The sequence below is a fragment of the Thermobia domestica genome, chromosome 1, assembly GCF_964235325.1.
Source record: "Thermobia domestica chromosome 1, izTheDome1.hap1.1, whole genome shotgun sequence".
Classification (NCBI taxonomy): domain Eukaryota; kingdom Metazoa; phylum Arthropoda; class Insecta; order Zygentoma; family Lepismatidae; genus Thermobia; species Thermobia domestica.
Genome location: NC_137454.1, coordinates 202,845,250 through 202,864,411, shown reverse-complemented (window position 1 = coordinate 202,864,411; position 19,162 = coordinate 202,845,250). Strand labels below are relative to the sequence as shown.

The following is a 19,162-nucleotide window of genomic DNA, read 5'->3' as shown; positions in this document are numbered from 1 at the left end:
CAAAACTAGTTACATGCAATTTACAGTTAAAACACTGTTCACATTAGACCTATTCAGTAGAGCTCTACATGCATCTCAACATTTGACCTCAATCCGTCTACTCTTTTCAAAATTGACATGGCATTTCTAGACATTTTGTTCATTCTATCTTCGTACTTTGCCTTCATTTATCTCCCACCCTGTATACGATCTGCCACTAAACACTCCGTTTTTTTTTTTTTTTTCTGTTTATTTTGGTGTTGAATCCAGTGCTAGCAATAATTTTCAGCAATTGAATTCACCAAATTGGAATGGTCCCATGTTAGTATAAAATATAAACATTTACAGGGGTGGCAGAGACCTGACGGTTTTGAAATTGAAATTGTGACCAGACTGATTCTTTCGCATATGATATTTTATTTCCAGATTTAAACTATAACTTAAATATTTTTGCTTGCAGCAATCAGTACGAAACATGCTGCACCTACCTTTTAAGAATTATATATTTTTCCCCATGTCTGAGTGCCGTATTCACGACAAGCGACTGAAAGTGTTGTTAGATAAACTTTGCACGCACTTTGTTCGTGAGATTGATCGTGACACTGTAGCCGGCTCAAATCATTTCAGTCGTCATGGAACGATGGTCAAGAGAACATCAAACATTCATATTGGAAACGTGTTTTTAAAAACAACGAGTCAATAATTGTTACTCAGCATGTATTTCACAGGCAACTCAACATTCATCAGAATCACAATATTCCAATCCGCAATACTTTCCTGGTTGTGAGTTAGGAACTTGCGGAAGACAGCTTGCGTGTAAAGAAGCTTTCAAGAAAACGTCGTACTGTTCTACAAAGGCGAAGAATGTGTTGCCAATGGGGGATTTATTTTTTAAATAGTTTTCAAAAAATAGAAACGGTATGTTTCATATCGAAATGTTGGGAGCAAAACTCTGAGTTATACTTCAAATCGAAAATAAAATACTATTTGTTAAATTACCAGTCTAGTCACAATTTCAATTGGAAAACTATCAGGTTTTTCTGTTGGGCCCTTTATTATATATGTGAAGAAGCTAAAGAAACTTGTTAAAATTACAAAAACTAGCAATAATTGAAAGTATATATAGGAAATAGTTTCGTTTTCCGGTGCCATGATAATAAATGAAGAGTTTATAGCTTGATACACTCATCAAAAAGAGGAAAAGAGGAAGAAAGTCTTAGCAAATATATATATATATCGAATATTGCTTCCTTTAAGAGATAGAAACTACTGAAAAGGAGGAGAAACCTTTTTCTTTAGTTGAATATTTTTAGAACTACTAGCCATAGGTAGGTTAGTTAACTTCAAGTGTGCTCTGTGATTTTCAGAATGGCTAAAAATATCGAGCAAAAGAGTTCGTCTGTATTTTTTATTGCTAGGGAAATGACTCATTCTCAACAATTCAAAATATTTTAGAAGATCTACAGTTAGTAAGCTTTACCGAAAACAAGAGCATACCAGTGGTACACTTCTAGTCACAAAAACTGATACTGCCTTCCAGAATTTAAGTCCAAAAAGTTGAAACTGGATCCTTACGTCTCTCGGAACTGCGTACAAAGGACTATTAGACAAAGAGCAAATAGACTATCTGGACATTACCTCTAAGTAAATATTTAAGTGATATATAGGAAACAATCATAAAATATGATAAACGAAGAAAATAAAAATCAAAAGCTGACATACTACTTGGAACCAAATTAAATCCTGTGGAAAATACACTGTCAACAGAACAGTAACAAATGAATGGCGGAGGCTAATAGCCATGCACTTCTGGTCCTGTGGACAACATAATGGATTCTCGTATCAACGTTCATTTTAACATGGGTTCAAATCCTCTCTACACAAGCTTTTTGTATTTTTTATTATATTTTTAATAAAGAATCTCTTTTATTTGCAAACAGCATTCATGTTTGAATGTAAGAAATTTATAAATATATTAGACGTGTGTAATATAATACATTAGAACATATATATTAAGGAAAATCACAATTCCTTCTTCTCTTGTCTTATAACGTTTACTCCGGCGTGGGAGATCAGGTTCGATTCCTAGCGGGAGCTCATGTGATTCGGATTCCACGTTAAACGGCCCAGATCTCATATAACGCCAGTGTTGAAAGGGACGCTGAACTTTAATATAGCATAATCTAATGTTACTCTTAAACAAGAAGTAATATGGAAAGATGTTCATCCTAGAAACTAGTATGACTTTAGTATATTCTTTAGTATTTCGGCAAACAAGGGTGTCATTTGCGGAGGACAAGCGGGCAAACGCCCCTGACTTTGAGATGGATATAGATTTTAATCAATAGTATAATAATATACTAATGAAAAACGTGAAACTATGCTTTCAGAGTGTCTCTTCCCTCTCCCCAAACAAAAGCTGAAATGACACTAATGCGGGCAAGGGGAATCATTACAAGTGGTCGCGATATTATATCAGTAATAATAGAGGTTTTCTTTCCGTGTACGGGAAGAATAGCATATAACAAATATAAAACTATACATTTTAATACTGTAAAAATTGTCCTTTTTCCCCTTCAGATTTGAAATTATTGAAAATGCTGAATCGCGTATTTTTAATGAATAGGTTGTATACTGAAGTGCACAGCTCCAACCTAAGCAGTTCTCAATATTGAGCACTTTCTGAATAAAGAAAGACAAATTGTAATATTCTAGAAATTTTCCCTTCACCTCAGTAGGAGCTGTTTCAGAAAAGTCCGAAACATGTATTCTCTTACTTCTAATTAAGGATTTACATACTGGATTGCACACCTCCAACTTGAGCATCCTTAGATTGTGCATTTTCTTCATACAGAAAGGAAATTTGGACATTATAGAAACTGCCAAACTTGAGAGGCTTAAAAGATACTTTATATTCCCGTGCGTTTTGAACTACACTTCTCTTAGAATATTCAGTTTAATAAAAGTGACATGATGAAAAGCCTGTTCAAGAATAGTACTTTATATAAAGTGATTCAGACGTTTTCCCATGATGGTGATACAGACAACGTCGATGTGAATGTGGGGAAAGAAATTCATATAAATTACTCCTTAATTGCGGAATTGTCAGAAAGGTTGGGATAAATATCCGTTCGTTTTTAATGGTGAGCTTATACGTGGAGTTTCATTTCCCTAACTTGAAATACTCTATGATATACTATTCTTGACATTAATTTTGAATCCTCTCTACACATTTAATTAAAAGTTACATGATATAACCCGGCCAGAACCAAGTGCTAACTGTATTTGGAAAGTGCATTTCAAACGTTTATCCGTTTTTTTGTGATGATGAAACAGACAACCTTGATGACATTTTCGTATATTGAGAAATTTGGTTTTCATCTTCTTCTTAAAAACTTTCTGAAGTATCGGGACACGTGCCTTCTTTTTCATAAGGAGTTTGTTAATACAAAGTCTATCGAAGAGAAGGTTAGACTGATTCCTGTGTAGGAAAACAGCAACCTCCATTGTACTAGCAAATGTACTAGAGTGAAAATTTGGTTCATTAGCTTCCAATTGAGACCAAAATGAGCGCAATAGATCAAACAGTCGTGAGGACGTACTTGAACCCCTCCAAGAATCATTCAAATGAAACAGAAAAACTTACAAACCAAATAATAATAATAATAATAATAATAATAATAATAATAATAATAATAATAATAATAATAATTCAAAATCCCTATATAGAGTAGACGTATATCTTTTTCAAAGTAGGACCACTGACAGCTAAGCAAGCGTTCATAGGCTTCTACCACTTTGCGATGTCTTTGATTGTGCTGCGGTTATCACTTCTTGTTCGTCATGAAATGGCGACCACGTAAAACGGCTTTTAAAAGTGGAAATAGCCAAAAGTCACAGGGTGCAATGTCTCCGAGCTGGATACTGGATGCAGGAAAATGGCTTCCTGGCTTGAAAATTCGCAGAAGTAGAAGGTTATACTGGGAAGTACTTATGAAAAGTGTTTCAACAACTGAATTATTCGTTGGCACAAATATCGCATCAAATGTGCCTATTTTGAAGGTGGCAAAATTAGTTAGAATGATTAGAGCAATAGTTTGTATTTTATTTAACAATTTCCGGTATATATTTGACAGAATATATATATATATGTAAAATTGATGTGGAATATTTCCAATGATAATCGTGTACGAATTTCGTAGAAAATTGTATTTAATTGCTGCAGGTTATTAAAGAATGGTATTCTTCAGTCAAATGATGGTGCACTGTGTAACCCTGCATTTTAGAGTGAAAGCTACGTAATAATAGCCGAACCAATAACTTCAACATGCAGAACAAGAGCAGGCCACCACGGTAGCTCAGTGCTAGAGTACTAGTTTCAAGTATGTGAAATCCTTGTTCAGTACTATGTCGTGGCATGTATTGTGGTAACTTGTATTTTATTGTGTATTTTCACTTCTACTTCGAACATTTTCAGTTAGTTTTTTATTCTATTACATATCTTTTTATTTTCATCTGCCACCGTGTAAAGAGCGTAAGTGTGGTACGTTAAACGATCTTCTTCAAAGTAATCCCCTGCTGAATGAACACACCGATTACAACGGTGTTTCCACTTCTAGAAGCATTCCTGAAAATTATTTTCCGTGATGGTGTGAAGCACTCTTCCGTATTTGCTTGAATGTCCTTAATTGAGTCAAATCTTTTCCCTTTCAGTGACAATTTTAATTTAGGAAAGAGGTAGAAGTCGGCCGGGGCCAAATCTGGGGAATACGTGGGTTGCAGAAGCACAGGAACGTTGAATTTGGCCAAAAATTCCTGGTTCGAGAACGTACAATGCGCTCGTGCAGTGTCGTGGTGGAGAATCCAGTTCTTTTCTTTCCAGAGGGCAGGCCTTTTTCGCCGCACATTTTCGCGCAGACGCTGAAGGACACTTTTGCAGTTTTCCTGGTTGAATGTCTGCCCCTAGGAGCAAATTCATGATGCACTATTCCCTTGGAATAATAATAATAATAATAATAAAACAACATTGTCTTCACATTCGACCGACTTTGTCGCGCTTTCTTTGCTCTTGGTGAATCTGGGCTCTTCCATTGAGAAGATTGGGCCTTTGTTTCTGGGTCATACCCATAAACCCATGATTCATCATCTGTTATTACCCTATTCAAGAAATCTGAGTCCATTTCGGCTCGATTAAACAGTTCTTGGGACACTTCAAGTCTGTGTTGTTTGTGCTCATGTGGCAGCACTTTTGGAATGAATTTCGCGGACACTCAACGCATGTTCAAATCAGCAGTTAAAATTGACTGAACCGCATAGAAACTTAAATTCAGGTCTTCAGCCATCTTCCTAATTGTAATTCTACGGTTCGAGTGCATTAAATCGCCAACTTTCGCAATGTTTTCGTTAATTTTTGATGTTGAATTCCGGCCAGACCGGGAGTCATCCTCTACTGACTCGCGACCATCTTTGAAACTGTGAAACCAGATAAACACGTTTGACCGGCTCAGACATTTGTCTCTAAAAGCTGTTTTTAAGTCTTCGAAGCAAATTTCCCTGTTTTTAAAACAAAATTTCACACAAACGCGTTGTTACAATTTTTCATTGCGCACTTAAAAATCTGCTAAGACACACACACATGCCCGCACTGAACTGGTTACTACACCGTACTGAATAAAGATATCTCGGTGCATGTCTCAACATATCGCAAAGACACACCAAGCCACCGCTTCCATGCTAACGGGCGATTATATCTACTCTTGAGCAGTGTTGCCAACTATTTTAAAACTTTCTAATCACACCACGTATATTATGCGCTGCTGCAGTCATGGACACTGTTGATTTCGACTGGTACACAATAACCTTTACGTGTCCCTAGAAGTAAAATTCCAGGGAGGCGAGGTCTGGGAAATCTCAATGGCCATTCCACAGGCCCTCGTCTGCTGATCCTATGACGAGGGAACTATTGAGATAGCCACCGTCGGGTCTGGCCCTCATGGTGCAGTGTCGCACCATCATGCTGGAAGCACGTTAGGAATGCACCTTGTGCATTCAGAAGTGATGGAAACAACTCCTCTCGTGACAGGTTCCCATATCGGTCACCATCCCATGTGCCTTCAATGAACACGGGACTCACAATGTGTATGCCCCTATTCCACATCTTACACTAGGTTTCTTTCACCCACACAATTATACTTGCCAGTGAAGTGAGAGTTCTCCTCTGACCACTATCGACAGTTGCCATCCACGAAAAGAAGTGCTCTGTCTCTAAGCGGAAACGGCATTATTCCAGGGCTCATAGTTAGAACTCGGTGTTTTCCTGGGTTTGGTGTTACTGTACTTGCATCTTGTAAAGATGCCTCTGGTTGCGCCGCATGGTCGATACGATTAAATTTGATACATGTTTCACAGGTGTACTGCGAATCGGGATTTTAGCAAATGCTGTCAACACAGCAGCTGATGTTTCCTCGTTCGTTTCAGCCCGTGGAGTATGACTTGTCGTGCACAGAACTTGCTTTCCGTAATTAGGTCCGAATATCATGGTACTGTGATATGGGCGGATGTTCCGGCTGAAGTGCATTCAACTTAGTCGCAATGTCTCAATACTGCGCCTGCTACTTATTAACCAATGTCAATGTGATGCTTAAAGGTAATGTCTATTCTAATTTACATGCTGATAAAAGATTTGTGTTTTTGATTACCTCATACCTTCAAACGATGTATCGCATTACACTCTTCCAGTTTGAAATATTTCCGTTGGGTTCAAGCTAGCCGCCATGATGGTCATATGCTCTCTTCGATAGCCATAACACATATTTTAACCCAGTCCCTGTAGTCTTTGCAATTTACAGGGGTGTATCATTTTTTGAACTCATGGGTAGAAAGGCAGAAAAGTTCATATGACCATATGTCAGGAAATACATCGTTACAGAGTTACGGCCATTGAGCCGTCTGATGCTGTGAAATAGTCACATACTGGTCGCCCCTTAGTGTGACTCAATTTAAACCTCAATAGCTAATCCCTTGATTAAGCTAGGAAGGTAATTTTGGTATCAACGTGTTCCTGAAGGATAAGGCTTTCCACCGATATGTATTTCATGTATGTGTGGGGTACCATGGCGGACGGGGGTGGGAAATACCTGTTTTTTCGTTTTTTGCATCACGTAGTTACCCTCCCTCGTCCACTGCGGTACCCTCTACATATATGAAATGCATATCATTCGAAAGCTTCATCCTTCAGAAACACATTGATACCAAAATTACCTTCTTAGCCTAATTAGGGGGAAGCTATTGAGGTTTAAATTGAGTCATATTGAGGGGCGACCAGAATGTGACAATTTCACAGCATCAGACGACTCAATGGCCGTAACTCTGTAACGATGTATTTCCTGACATATAGTCATATAAACTTCTTTGCTTGTCTATTCATAAGAAATCCACCTCTGAAATTTTACCATACCTTTTTGTTACACCCTGTATATGTACAATATTCACCGTGTAGCACATTCACATTATATTATTGTGATTCGAATTACGGAATACTAATTTTATTAGTCTAGAATTTACTGATAACTACCTGGTGTCTGGCTTATCCAAATTTTCTTATACGATGTGCTCTTATCTGTACAACATTTAAACCTAAAACACATTTCTATTCGACCAAAACGATAAACTTACTTTTTGGATACAATTAACACTCAGGGCCGCTTTTCCGCTTAGGCACGCTAGGCACGTACCTAGGGCGCAAAAGATTTTGGGGCGCCGAAAAGGAGGGCGAAAAAAGAGAAAAAAAAATAAAATACGCTAGTGCAGAAAACGTCATTTCCGTTCCGCTTGGGCTACCTGGTTACAAACAAACTAGATCTCGGTGGCTAATGTAAATGTGAATTTTACTTTTGTTAATTGAAAATAGAGATTTATATTATTAGATAAATAAGAATACTTAAGAACAGTTGTCTGAGATTAACTGGAGGGTGAAAACAAACTATTAACTGTACTGATATTAGGAAAAATGGGTGTTTTCTGCTATTAGCAGACAAAAGCCGAGACTATGGAAATGATTATTTGTGCACTTTTTAATTATAATAATTTACGAAAAACCTATAAATGCAGCCTTCGTCTTTTTAAAACTACTAGCTTGTCACTCAGTATGATAAACTGAACAACATGATGAAAGAATAAAGAAAAGAAAACAATTACAATACACTTTTGATGAGTTCAATGTATTATTATTAAAAGCGCGCCCAATAAATGGCCTGTACATGCATGGGATTATCTTGTCATTTGCTTATTTAGCAGCAATTACCAGCGTTTGTTTGTAACCACATGGTTGCGCCAAGTCAAGGTGACAGCAGACTACTTTACCAGGGGGTGCTCTGGAAATAGTGGGGGGCGTAACAATTTGAAGTGCCTAGGGTGAAGGGGAGGTTAAAAACTTCCCTGTTAACACTGTCTATGTAGATGTTATTTAGTTAGTTGTGAGGAAATAGATGTAAACGTTAACGCTCAATATTAAGTGAAATTAGTTGAAATTTAAATAAATTTTATTTAATGCCTGTGTTCATTTTCAATGTAAATGGTAGTATGCCTTGCCCCATATCGAATTGGCGAAAGAATGGCAGAGTTTTATGCATTATTTACAGTTAGAAAAATATTAATGAAGAGGAGATACACGGCTACTGCGAAGTCGTACCACTGTTGTACTTGAGAGAATACCGGTCTCAGCACACGTCGCTAGAATCAGCAGAGCTAAAGAAACAAATATGACTAGAAATATTTATGCAGATCATACGTGTACACATAGCAGTTCATATAAACACATCCAGCAAAAATATATAGTAACAGAAGTTGAGAGCTTCGGTAATTGGTTATAAATAAATATAGTTTGATACTTCCTGATAAATTTAATTCCTTCTCATATGGACCCCGTTTGTGGCTCCTCTGGATATATTTCATTGCTATATATATAGTATGGCGCTAAATTCTTTGTACAAAAGCAGAGGGGCGTTTGCTGAGAGCAAAACAAACAAAAAAGTTCTAATAAACATAGGGCGAAAAACGCGTCGTTTACGTGTTATAAGCTGCCGAAAGCGTGGGAAAACAAACTTTAGAGTTAAATATGGCATAAACTACTAAGCGTAGACATGATGCGGCATGATATCATCAAGGGATCCTAACCTGCTCTATCCAAATTTGCAGTTTTCAGATTTGTGCAATGGCGGCGCATGGGATTCCTCAAAGGACGTTAGGGATTCCCGAACATTTTATGACATAAACTGAGTTGACAAGAATATGTATAAGACGTCTCACTACCTGGAAATAATAACCACGTGACAGGTCAATACACATATACGCAGATAAAAGATAGCGAATAAGATAATGATCACTGTGCGTGGTTGCATACCTCCTTAAAAAGTACTAGTAAAGACGTTGTGCAAGATTTCACTGGAAACGCCACGTCGCCACAATGCTTTTTGTTTATCGTTCTGAATTTAGCGTAAATCTATTTTTTCTTGCTAAATGCTAAATTTGTATTTCTTTTCGAGTAGTGTTTCTGACTGAGGTAATCACGCAACAAAGAAAAAGTATGACTTCAATCATAAATGGAAGGGTATGTCGTACTTGGTGCAATATTTAGGACCTGTTAAACACAACAAATCGTAATTCGGAATAAGGGACGCCAGGCAGCTATTCTTATGTTACCTTTTCACATTCTTTATACATCCAGTGATTCTTCCTTTTCGTTAACTGTGTGTAAAATGAATTGAAAAATTGTAAGCGGTAACCTAGAAAAGACAGGTAATTAATTGATTCTGGCAAAATGAGTAGGAATCCTGATATTATATATAACCTGAGATTGGTGTCCCGGGTTTTTGTTTACAAAATCTAGCAACCCTACTCTAAATCATAATTGTTTTGAAGAATAAAAGTTGAAGCTTGATATCAGAATCCATAACAAGAAATCCACTTAAATTGATTTATGTATGCGGTTCCCTGTTTGGTTCTGCGGGATCCTTTGCTGCAACAATGGCTAGCTCCCTCTTGAGAGGCACGAATGGGTAATACCATTAAACAAAACAGTTCAGCCTATTAGATCTTTCGTCTTCAACAAAGAGGTATTACACAATGCAATATATCTATTGATAGTTTATTATGATATAACGATGATCGGCTTCGCCGTCGTTTCAGTAACTCCTTTGCTATACTGCATTCAAGGACCGATCCTAAGGTGGCTACTTGCGTGATAATGTGTATTGTACAATACGAACTGTGAGAGGAAATCAAATAAAGGTTTGCTATTAATACGAATCTTTAAAATGTACAAATCTAACACGCACAAAATGAATAACAGAGTAATTGAGATATTCAGTAATATGTTATATGAGTTTCAGACGATGGTTTGCGGAAGGTAGGGGGAGGAATGTTCATCTGAGCGCCCCTGTGCATTGCATTGCTTGCACCACTGATTATTACAGCTCTGAACATACTTCTACTGCTGTCGAATACTAGCTTCTTGATATTCAGAATGAAGGTAGAAAGAACGAAAGGAAATTTCGAAGTGGATAAATTTCTTCTTGTAACACGTTACCGCCATTGGGAATCGAACCGTTTCAGTTTTGGTTTGAAAACTGAAACCGAAAATCGGTTTAAAAATGGAAATTCGAAAGTTCAATTTTGAAAACTGAAAATTTATTTTTTGAAATTTCAGTTTTACAGAAATTGATTTTTTGTTTTCCGAAAAATCGATTTGAACAGCACTAATCTGCACTATTCAACGACGTACACATAAAAGAGAGAGAGAGTCCGTACTGGGATTAAATAAGGTTATCATCTATTTTTCTGCCGCCTGGTGGCAACTGTTGTACAGATTCCAACTGACAATCTACATGAAAATTGTTCGATTACCGACTTGCCGTCCAACGTCCACAGTTTGTGTGGAACAATGTTGTTAAGAGCTAAGTTGTTTTAGGAAAATAATTGTACGAATATGTTGGTAATATCCCTGTAAACTGCCGATAATGGATAAAAACTTCGCCGTTACTTCGTCGAACCTGTGAAAAACATGGGAATTTTGACAAGCAGTTCTATACCTTTTCCTGAATTTCTCATTATTTATTTTTACACGTCATCTAATTTAATTTAATATTGAACAAGGACTGTTTCCTTGATCAATACCTAAATAATATCTTTGTGGACAGTGAAAATATTGGAATAATATATATATATATATATATATATATATATATATATATATATATATATATATATATATATATATTGTACCTTTTATGGTCCAAGGAATATGCGCAAAAGTAGTGAACTTGTACAGACTGTACTGAGCTTTACTTATTGTTGCATGTTTACTTTAGTTAAGTTGATTTTGAAAAATATGACGTTAAAAGAAATGTAATGTGTTGCGAAATTATTATTTAGAAGTTTTCGTTCATGAAAAATTGTTATATTTCATAAGCTTACATGATTTTGCATGTTTGTGTTATTCTCGGTTTTTTTTTTTTTTTTTTTTAATCTATTGTAAAGAAAGTAAGCTGAAAATAAAGGTTGATAATTATTTTTTTAAAAGCACTAAGGTAAGAATTAGCCGAAACTTTCATCTTTGAGCTTAATTCGATAGGCAAGTGCTGTAAAAATTGTGCATGTTGTCAGAAAAATCAGAAGTATGGGAATCTACACATCTGTGGACAAAATGTTGGTTAATTTTGAATAAACTTAACCAAGTAGCTGTAACAGTTTTTAGTTGGTTTGAAATTTCATATAGAGTTGTCTATTATTACCATTTACTGACTGCTTATAGTAGATATATTTTTTATCTAAATAATCATCGTAGCATGTAACTAATCCATCTTTTTTTTTTTTTTTTCACATTTATTTTCAGATCAATCAAGGAAAACTATTATTCAGTCCTACTTGGATGAAGCGAAAATGTTCGTGTTTGGCAGTCCAGGAGATGCAGAGGATAGAGTGAAGAAAACAAGAGTCAAAGGGAGCACTCCAGCTTTCAAATCTCGTCCGTGCCTCAGATACTCTTTAAGGAGTCGAACTCCCAAAAAGTCACCTGGAATTACTATTAGTGTTAATCCATTACCATCTGAAAACGAAAGTCAGCCTATGAGTGTGCCAGATACACGGCAAAATAACTTGAATTTACTAGAAATGAGTTCGTCTGCTGAACATATAGATGTAGAAAAAGAGGTTGAACCTTCTTCATCCGGAAGTAAAGAAACAACAAAGGTGCCCATAAACATACAGAAGTCGGAGATAGCAAAGAATATAAAGGAAGTGCATAGCACGAAAAGTCGAATATCAAATGTAATGGATTCTAAACTTTCACGTCAGTTAGAGGAAAAGAGAAGAAGAACTGTTGAGAGATTGAAAGGTAATAAAAGTATAGCATCTCATTCACAAAAATCTATGCTCATAGATACTGGATCGTTGATTTCTCCTGCTAAAGTACAGCCTAGGAGGAAAACTAGAAGTTCTGTTCAGGCTGAGGTCTTGCGAAAAGAAGCAAGGAAAACAAAAAGAAATGGTCTGGAATCAAGTCAAATACATGAAAAAGATGAGGAATCGAAGGAAGAACAGGTGAAATCTAAAGATTATTCATTAGAACAAGACAGAAGTAAGCGATCCGTACCAATTGAAAGTGAGGAATTAAAGGACAGTTATAATAGCAGCTTAAACATTGAATCAAAGGATAGTACAAGTGAGACAATTGAAGATTCGAGATTCGATAGAAGTGAGGAAATGCAGAAAGCTGTTAATAATGAGTCGACAGAGCGTAGAGAGGACTTAAATCGAAGAAATGAAACACAAAAGAAAAAATCACAGTCTCCGATAAATAGTGGTGATAGTTACGTGAGTGAAGATTTCCCACGCCTGTATGTGAGCAGTGACGAAGAAGAGTGTGCTGCTGACAAACAAAAAGAAAGTGAAGAATCTAGTATTACTGCGGAAAAGACTGATAATACCATTGAGAAACGAATGTCTAGTACTACGAAAAAAAATACTGACAATGCCACTGAGAAACGAGTGTCTAGTGTTGCTAACGAAAATACTGACAATACCACTCAGAAACAAATGCCTAGTTTTACTAAGAAAAAGGCTGACAACGCCACCGAGAAACTAAAGTATAGTGTTACTATGGAAAATACTGACAATGTCACTGAGAAACGTCTCCTTAACGTTACTAGCGAAGAGGCTGACAATGTCACTGAGGAACGATTGTCTAGTGTATCTAAGGAAAATACTGACAATGCTACTGAAGAACGAGTACCTACTGATACTAGCGAAAAAGCTGACAATGCCGCTGAGAAGCGAGTACCTAGTGATACTAGAGAAAAAGCTGACAATGGCACTGAGAAACAAGTATCTAATGTTATTAAGGATAAAAGTGACTATCCCATTGAGAAACGAGTATCTAGTGATACTAGGGAAAAGTCTGACAGTACCCCTGAGAAACGAGTGTCTGGTGTTACAATGGAAAGTACTGACAATGCCCTTGAGAAACGAGTGCCTAGTGTTACCATGGAAAAGGTTGACAGTTTCACTGAGAAGCGAGTGTCTAGTGTTGCTAAGGAAAATATTGACAGTGCCACTGAGAAACCAGTATCTAGTGTTACTAGTGAGGAGGCTGACAACGTTACCGAGAAACGAGTCCCTACTGTTACTAGAGAAAAGGCTGACAATGTCACTGAGAAGCAAGTATCTAGTGTCGCTAAGGAAAATACTGACTATGCAGCTGAGAAACTAATATCTAATGTTATTACGGGGAAGACTGACAACGCCACTGAGAAAGAAGTGTGTAGTGGTACTAAAGAACATAGTGGCAGTACCATTGAGAAACGAATGCCTAGTGTCACTAAAAGAAAGGCTGACAATGACATTGAGAAACAAGTGCCTAGTGTTACTAGGAAAAAGGTTGACAGTGTCACTGAGAAGCGAGTGTCTATTGTTGTCAAGGAAAATACTGACAGTGCCGCTGAGAAACTAGTATCTAGTGTTACAAGGGAAAAGAGTGGCAATGCCACTGAGAAAAGAGTGTCTAGTATTACTAAGGAAAATACTGATAATACCACTGAAAAACGAATGCCTAGTGTTACCAGGGAAAAGGCTAACATTGTCACTGAGAAATTAGTTCCTAGTGTTACTAAGGAAAAGGCTGATAATGACACTGAGAAACGAGAAGAAACAAAATATAATAGAGTGAAAGATAAGAGACGTGAAATAGAGGAAGTAATACCAGAGACTAATGAGAGTCATGAGGGTTCACAGCATATGTTGGAAGATCTTGAACAGGGTGAAACTGAAAACGAAAAGGTGAATGATACGAAGACTAAACTAAAAGATAAAGATGCGAAAATTGAATCAGTTGATAAATTTTTTAAATCTGCTACAGTGAAACCAAAGCGGAGCAACAAAAAAGAGAGAATTCAGAGGAAAAATACCAGTAGTTCTGATGTTAATAACAAAAGCAAAGAGAAAGTAAATAGTAAATCAGAAGATAACATTAAGAAATACAGAGATGGAAGTAAATCTTCTGTCCAAGAGACTGTCTCAGATACTCGTAAACAAGCGTGTACGGACGAAGATCCTGAAATTATACAGTTGGAATGCCAGTTAGCAGCTTTACATGGTGAATTAAATGCATTGGAATCAGAACCAGAGGAAGGGGAAGTGGATTCTTCTAGTGTGATCTCTGATAAAACTTGCAGATCTTCCCCAGAAAAACCAAAATCTAGACATAAGCGTAAGCTTATGTCACGTAATATGCTTGATAACTTACTTTTGGAAAATCATGAAGAGAGAACTAAATGTCAGACATGGGAAGATAAAAGGACGGTGATGAAGGAAGCTACATCTAATACCAAAGAAAATAGTGGAAGTAAATTTGTTTCAACTGTAAGTTATTCTGAAAATCAGATGAAATCTTTATTATTGAGTAAACATTCACACTCTGTTAAAAGTGGAAGAATTTCTCATGTAGACAGACCTGGCAGATCAAATAACAATGAATCTAAAGGTACTGTAAAACTGAAGAGGGAATCACTTACTCAAAATGTTGGAAGTATTGATAATTCAACGGAGAAGCTTAAAAGTAGTTTCGAAGTTACGACGAAGAAAGATAATATACCATCTGTTCTGTCTGATAGATCTAGTAGATCAAATTCGCAGAAGATATTTACTGAAACCGCCAACATGACAAAATTAAGAGCTCCTACTTCTATCTCAACTGGAGACGTTTCTGATGGACAAAAATATCATTCTCAAAGTATAACTGAGTGCACTGTTGATAGGAGCAAAGACTACTTTGTGTCGACTTCGAATGATCATACTCCAAAATTATCTTACGATAACTCTAAATGTAGTCCAAGTAAGGGCATTGCGAAAGACCTACTCCGCATTGAAAGGCAGCCGATATCTGACGAAGAATTACTAGATTATGAAGAGGATGTTGTGTCAGTGGCTGATGAACCAATTATTGAAAAATCTAAAATCGATGGTGCTTCAGATATATCGAGCGATTTATCACGGGCAAACAGTTCCACGCATTTGTCTGATATTTCAGATGTGGCTTCTGCTGAATATGTGGAACTAAATCAGTCGAGTCCAGAAGAGCCAGATACATTGCAATTATCTTTTTCAGAATTTTTGCATCTGTTTTCAATGAATTTGAATGATATTGAAGTAAAACAAGTTCATACCAAGAAAGAAGGCAGGGGTCACAAATCACCAAAGCATAGGAAGAGAGATTCTCGTAGCAGGAGGTCAGATTCAGAACAAGAGTACGATTCTTTTGGTAACAGTCATAGAAGGAACTCCCCTCATAGTCGGTCAGACAGTAAATCGAGAAAACATAAAAGTAGTGTCGCTCTTTCAAGGATGAGGGATAAATATAGAAGAAGTTCTTCTCCTGCAATAAGCAAATTTTTGTCCGATACCAAAAGGAAATATTTCAGTTCGCAGTCATCGTCATCGAAAAGAAAAACATTTCATAATCCACATCTTTCCCGAAGACATACTGGCCGCCACTTCTCAAACAAGGAACGTAAACGCATAGGTTCTCAAAGCAGATCAGATTCCGTAGAAAGATACTCGAAACATAGATTCGAAAGTAGAAGAAAGCGTTCACGTAGTCGTAGCAGATCTCGAGATTCTGATAGATTGATCTCAGAATCAAAAAAGACACTTAATGTTAGATCCCGAGATTCCGATAGAATGGTCTTAAAATCAAAAAAGACACAGAATATTCGTGACACTGTTAATGATTATTGTACTGATATGAAGCAGCAACTGAGAAAACCCAGTGGTATCTATTCACACGCCCGTAGATCGCCGGAAGAATCACTCAATCGTTCGAGACGAGGATCGTCACAGAGGAGCAGTAGCAGGGAAAAGTCGACAGAGGGCGCAGCTATAAGTTCACACAAGGAAATTACTATGAAACATAGCAGTAGAAGACTATCAAGTGATGATGTGAAACAGGTGTTCTCCCAGAAGACAATTCAACGTCATATTGAGAGTGGTGGTGCTTGTAATATTAAGAATCAAGAGAAAAGAGGATCCCCGGCAATGAGCACAACTACAGGTAAGAGAGAAAACTTTCACATTCATTCTTGCCTTAATACTTAGTGAATAGCAAGTGCAGCCAGAAAGTAAGTTCCGATGGACTGTAAAGTGTAAGACGAACATAAGAAAAAAATGATTTTATTACTGTGATACATAACCTACTTTTCAGCATATTTACTCCTTGTTGAGGCATTTATCGTAACGCGGCACTAGCTTTTATGTGCCTATATCAAAGAATTCTGCCACCGAAACGTTATCCGGCTTGAAATCACTGGAGGTGGAAGAACAGGTGGCAGTCACTGGGTGCGAGGTCGGGGCTGTAGGGAGAGGTCACGTAGGATACCCATGTTTCGTTCTCTGTGAAGATGCAATCAAGGTTGTCGTCTTCCTGGTATGTAACGCAGCGGAAAAATCAAAGTAGACCCTAAACACTTCTTGTGCTCCGCTGTCAGATGCTTTGGAATTCATCATTCAGACAACTTGCGAAACTGCGGTTGCTGGGTAACGATCTCATGCAGCAGGGAACGCGAGATGTGCTGAAACTGACATGAAAGTTCGGACCGCCGGTTCTGCAGAATTGTTTGCTGCACAGCTGTAACCGTGGGCAGTTTGCACTACGCTGATCCTCGTGCACACTGCCTGAATTGTATGCACCATCTTCTGGGCATACATTAATTCGTGACATGCAGTCCATACACTTCACACAACTGTCGGTGGATCTCTGGCACAGACAGCATGTTACCGTGGAAAAACATAATTACCGCGCGTACCTCGCATTGACGGGAGTCTGTGAGTGCAATCGTGTTAATCATACAATAGTTTTCTCATCACTGACTTCACACAATTGCGCTCGCGCAAGGTTATGGCTGTGTTTTTCCGCTCCACTGCACCGCAAGTCCATCCCGCTCTGACAACTGATGCTATCTTGGTGCACTTTCGGAATTTACTTCCTGGATGCGCCTCATATATACGTTTTAGTTCATTCAGTCATTCATTACTAATAATTTTAAATTCAAATAGGTTAATCTTTTAACTTTAATGTAACCGTATATTCTAATATGTAAAACCAAAGCATCGTTTTTCTTTTCTTTTCTCTTTTCAAATATATACGTACATGCAACAGTCTTCAGTTATCTATAAACAAAATCAAATTATGAAGAAAAAAAAAGACAATAGAAATCAGTGATAGAATGTCGGAAGCTTACTATTAAATTCAGTTACAAGAGAGTATAGCGACAATAGTATTTCTGCAGTAGGAGACTAATTTTACTGCGTTCACCGCACTACGGTAAATATATATATATAGACGTGTTCAAATTATTAAACTTACGCTCGAAAAATGCAAAGTTGATGTAGGAGTCTTAATTTCAGAGTTCTAGAACATTTAATTTAATGGTTAAACCACCAATATAGGATCGTTCATTTGTTTACTGTACAGTTGAAGTTGTGATATCACCATTGAACAGCAGATGGCATTAGTGCGGGGGAGGGAGGAGATTCTGAAAGTGAAGTTTCAGTTGTAGTTAGTTATTGTGGTTCCTATCAACAAGTTACAGTCTGAAGTGTTGTGGTTGCTGTCGTAAGAAGTTACGACATTTAAAGCGTTCAACAGTTTGAATGGGCCAGTTTAAAATGATCGTGACGTGTTTCGTGTATCAATCTTTTATTCTATGAAGTCCTGTAATCGCAGCATAATGGGAAAAGCAAAGGACCTTTCTCCACGTAAAGTGGAAGTTAACAAAATATTTCTAGTGGAAGGAAGATATACACGGCGACTTATTGCTAGTATAGTTGGGATAGAACAAAAATCTGTGAGTAGAATCTCTGTTGGAATGAAGAAGAGTCAAATAGGGTTGGGAAGTGCGGGCGAAAACCAAAACTATCGCTAAGAGCTATCAGAAAACCAAAAAGATTGCCTCTGGGAAACAGAAGTGCAACTTCTTAGAGACTTAAGCATAAAAATGGTTGAGTATGGTGCAGACATTTAGCTGGAAGTGTTCGAAGGATTCTTTGTGCCGAGGGAATAGAAGCACGCGGTCAAGAAAGAAGACAAAAAATTAGAGTCTACTCCAATCATGGCAAAGAATCGCCTCGAATGGGCACGAGGCCTAAAATATTGGACTGCTGACGATTGGAGAATAGCATGTTTCAGTGATGAATCATATGTCTTCATGTCTGATGAATGTTCACAATATGTGTGACGTCGACCTGGGGAGGAATTCAAGTTGGAATGTCTCCAACAAAGCATCCTACTTCAGTCATAGTCTAGGGTATGATCTCTGTCATCGGGCCTGCAAGACTATATAAGAGAGGGGACAGTGAAGCACAACCAATACCTACAAGTTCTTCAAGAAGAACTGCTTTCCCAGATTGCAGTCTGATTTGATACGTACAATTCATCTTTATACATGATGGAACCCCATGCCACCGTGCCAAAGCTGTGACAAAATTCTTCGAGGACAACGAAATTAGTGTTCTTTCCTGGCCGGGCACTAGTTCTGATATGAACCGATTGAAAACCTTTGGAGCTTATTGAAGGGAAAGCTAAGGAAGAAGCAAATTACAACCAAACATCAATTGATCGAGGAGATCAACAATTTGT

At 37.4% G+C, this 19,162-nt stretch overlaps 1 protein-coding gene across 1 annotated transcript in view; it reads left to right on the top strand.

The window, feature by feature from the left end:
• The window catches only part of LOC145692971 (uncharacterized), a 114,756-nt gene that overhangs the window by 72,442 nt on the left and 23,152 nt on the right, over positions 1–19,162 (top strand). The window contains exon 13 of the mRNA XM_081768577.1: positions 11,870–16,579. Within this exon, the coding sequence (XP_081624703.1) occupies positions 11,870–16,579 (4,710 nt within the window). The remainder of the gene's footprint in view (positions 1–11,869; positions 16,580–19,162) is intronic.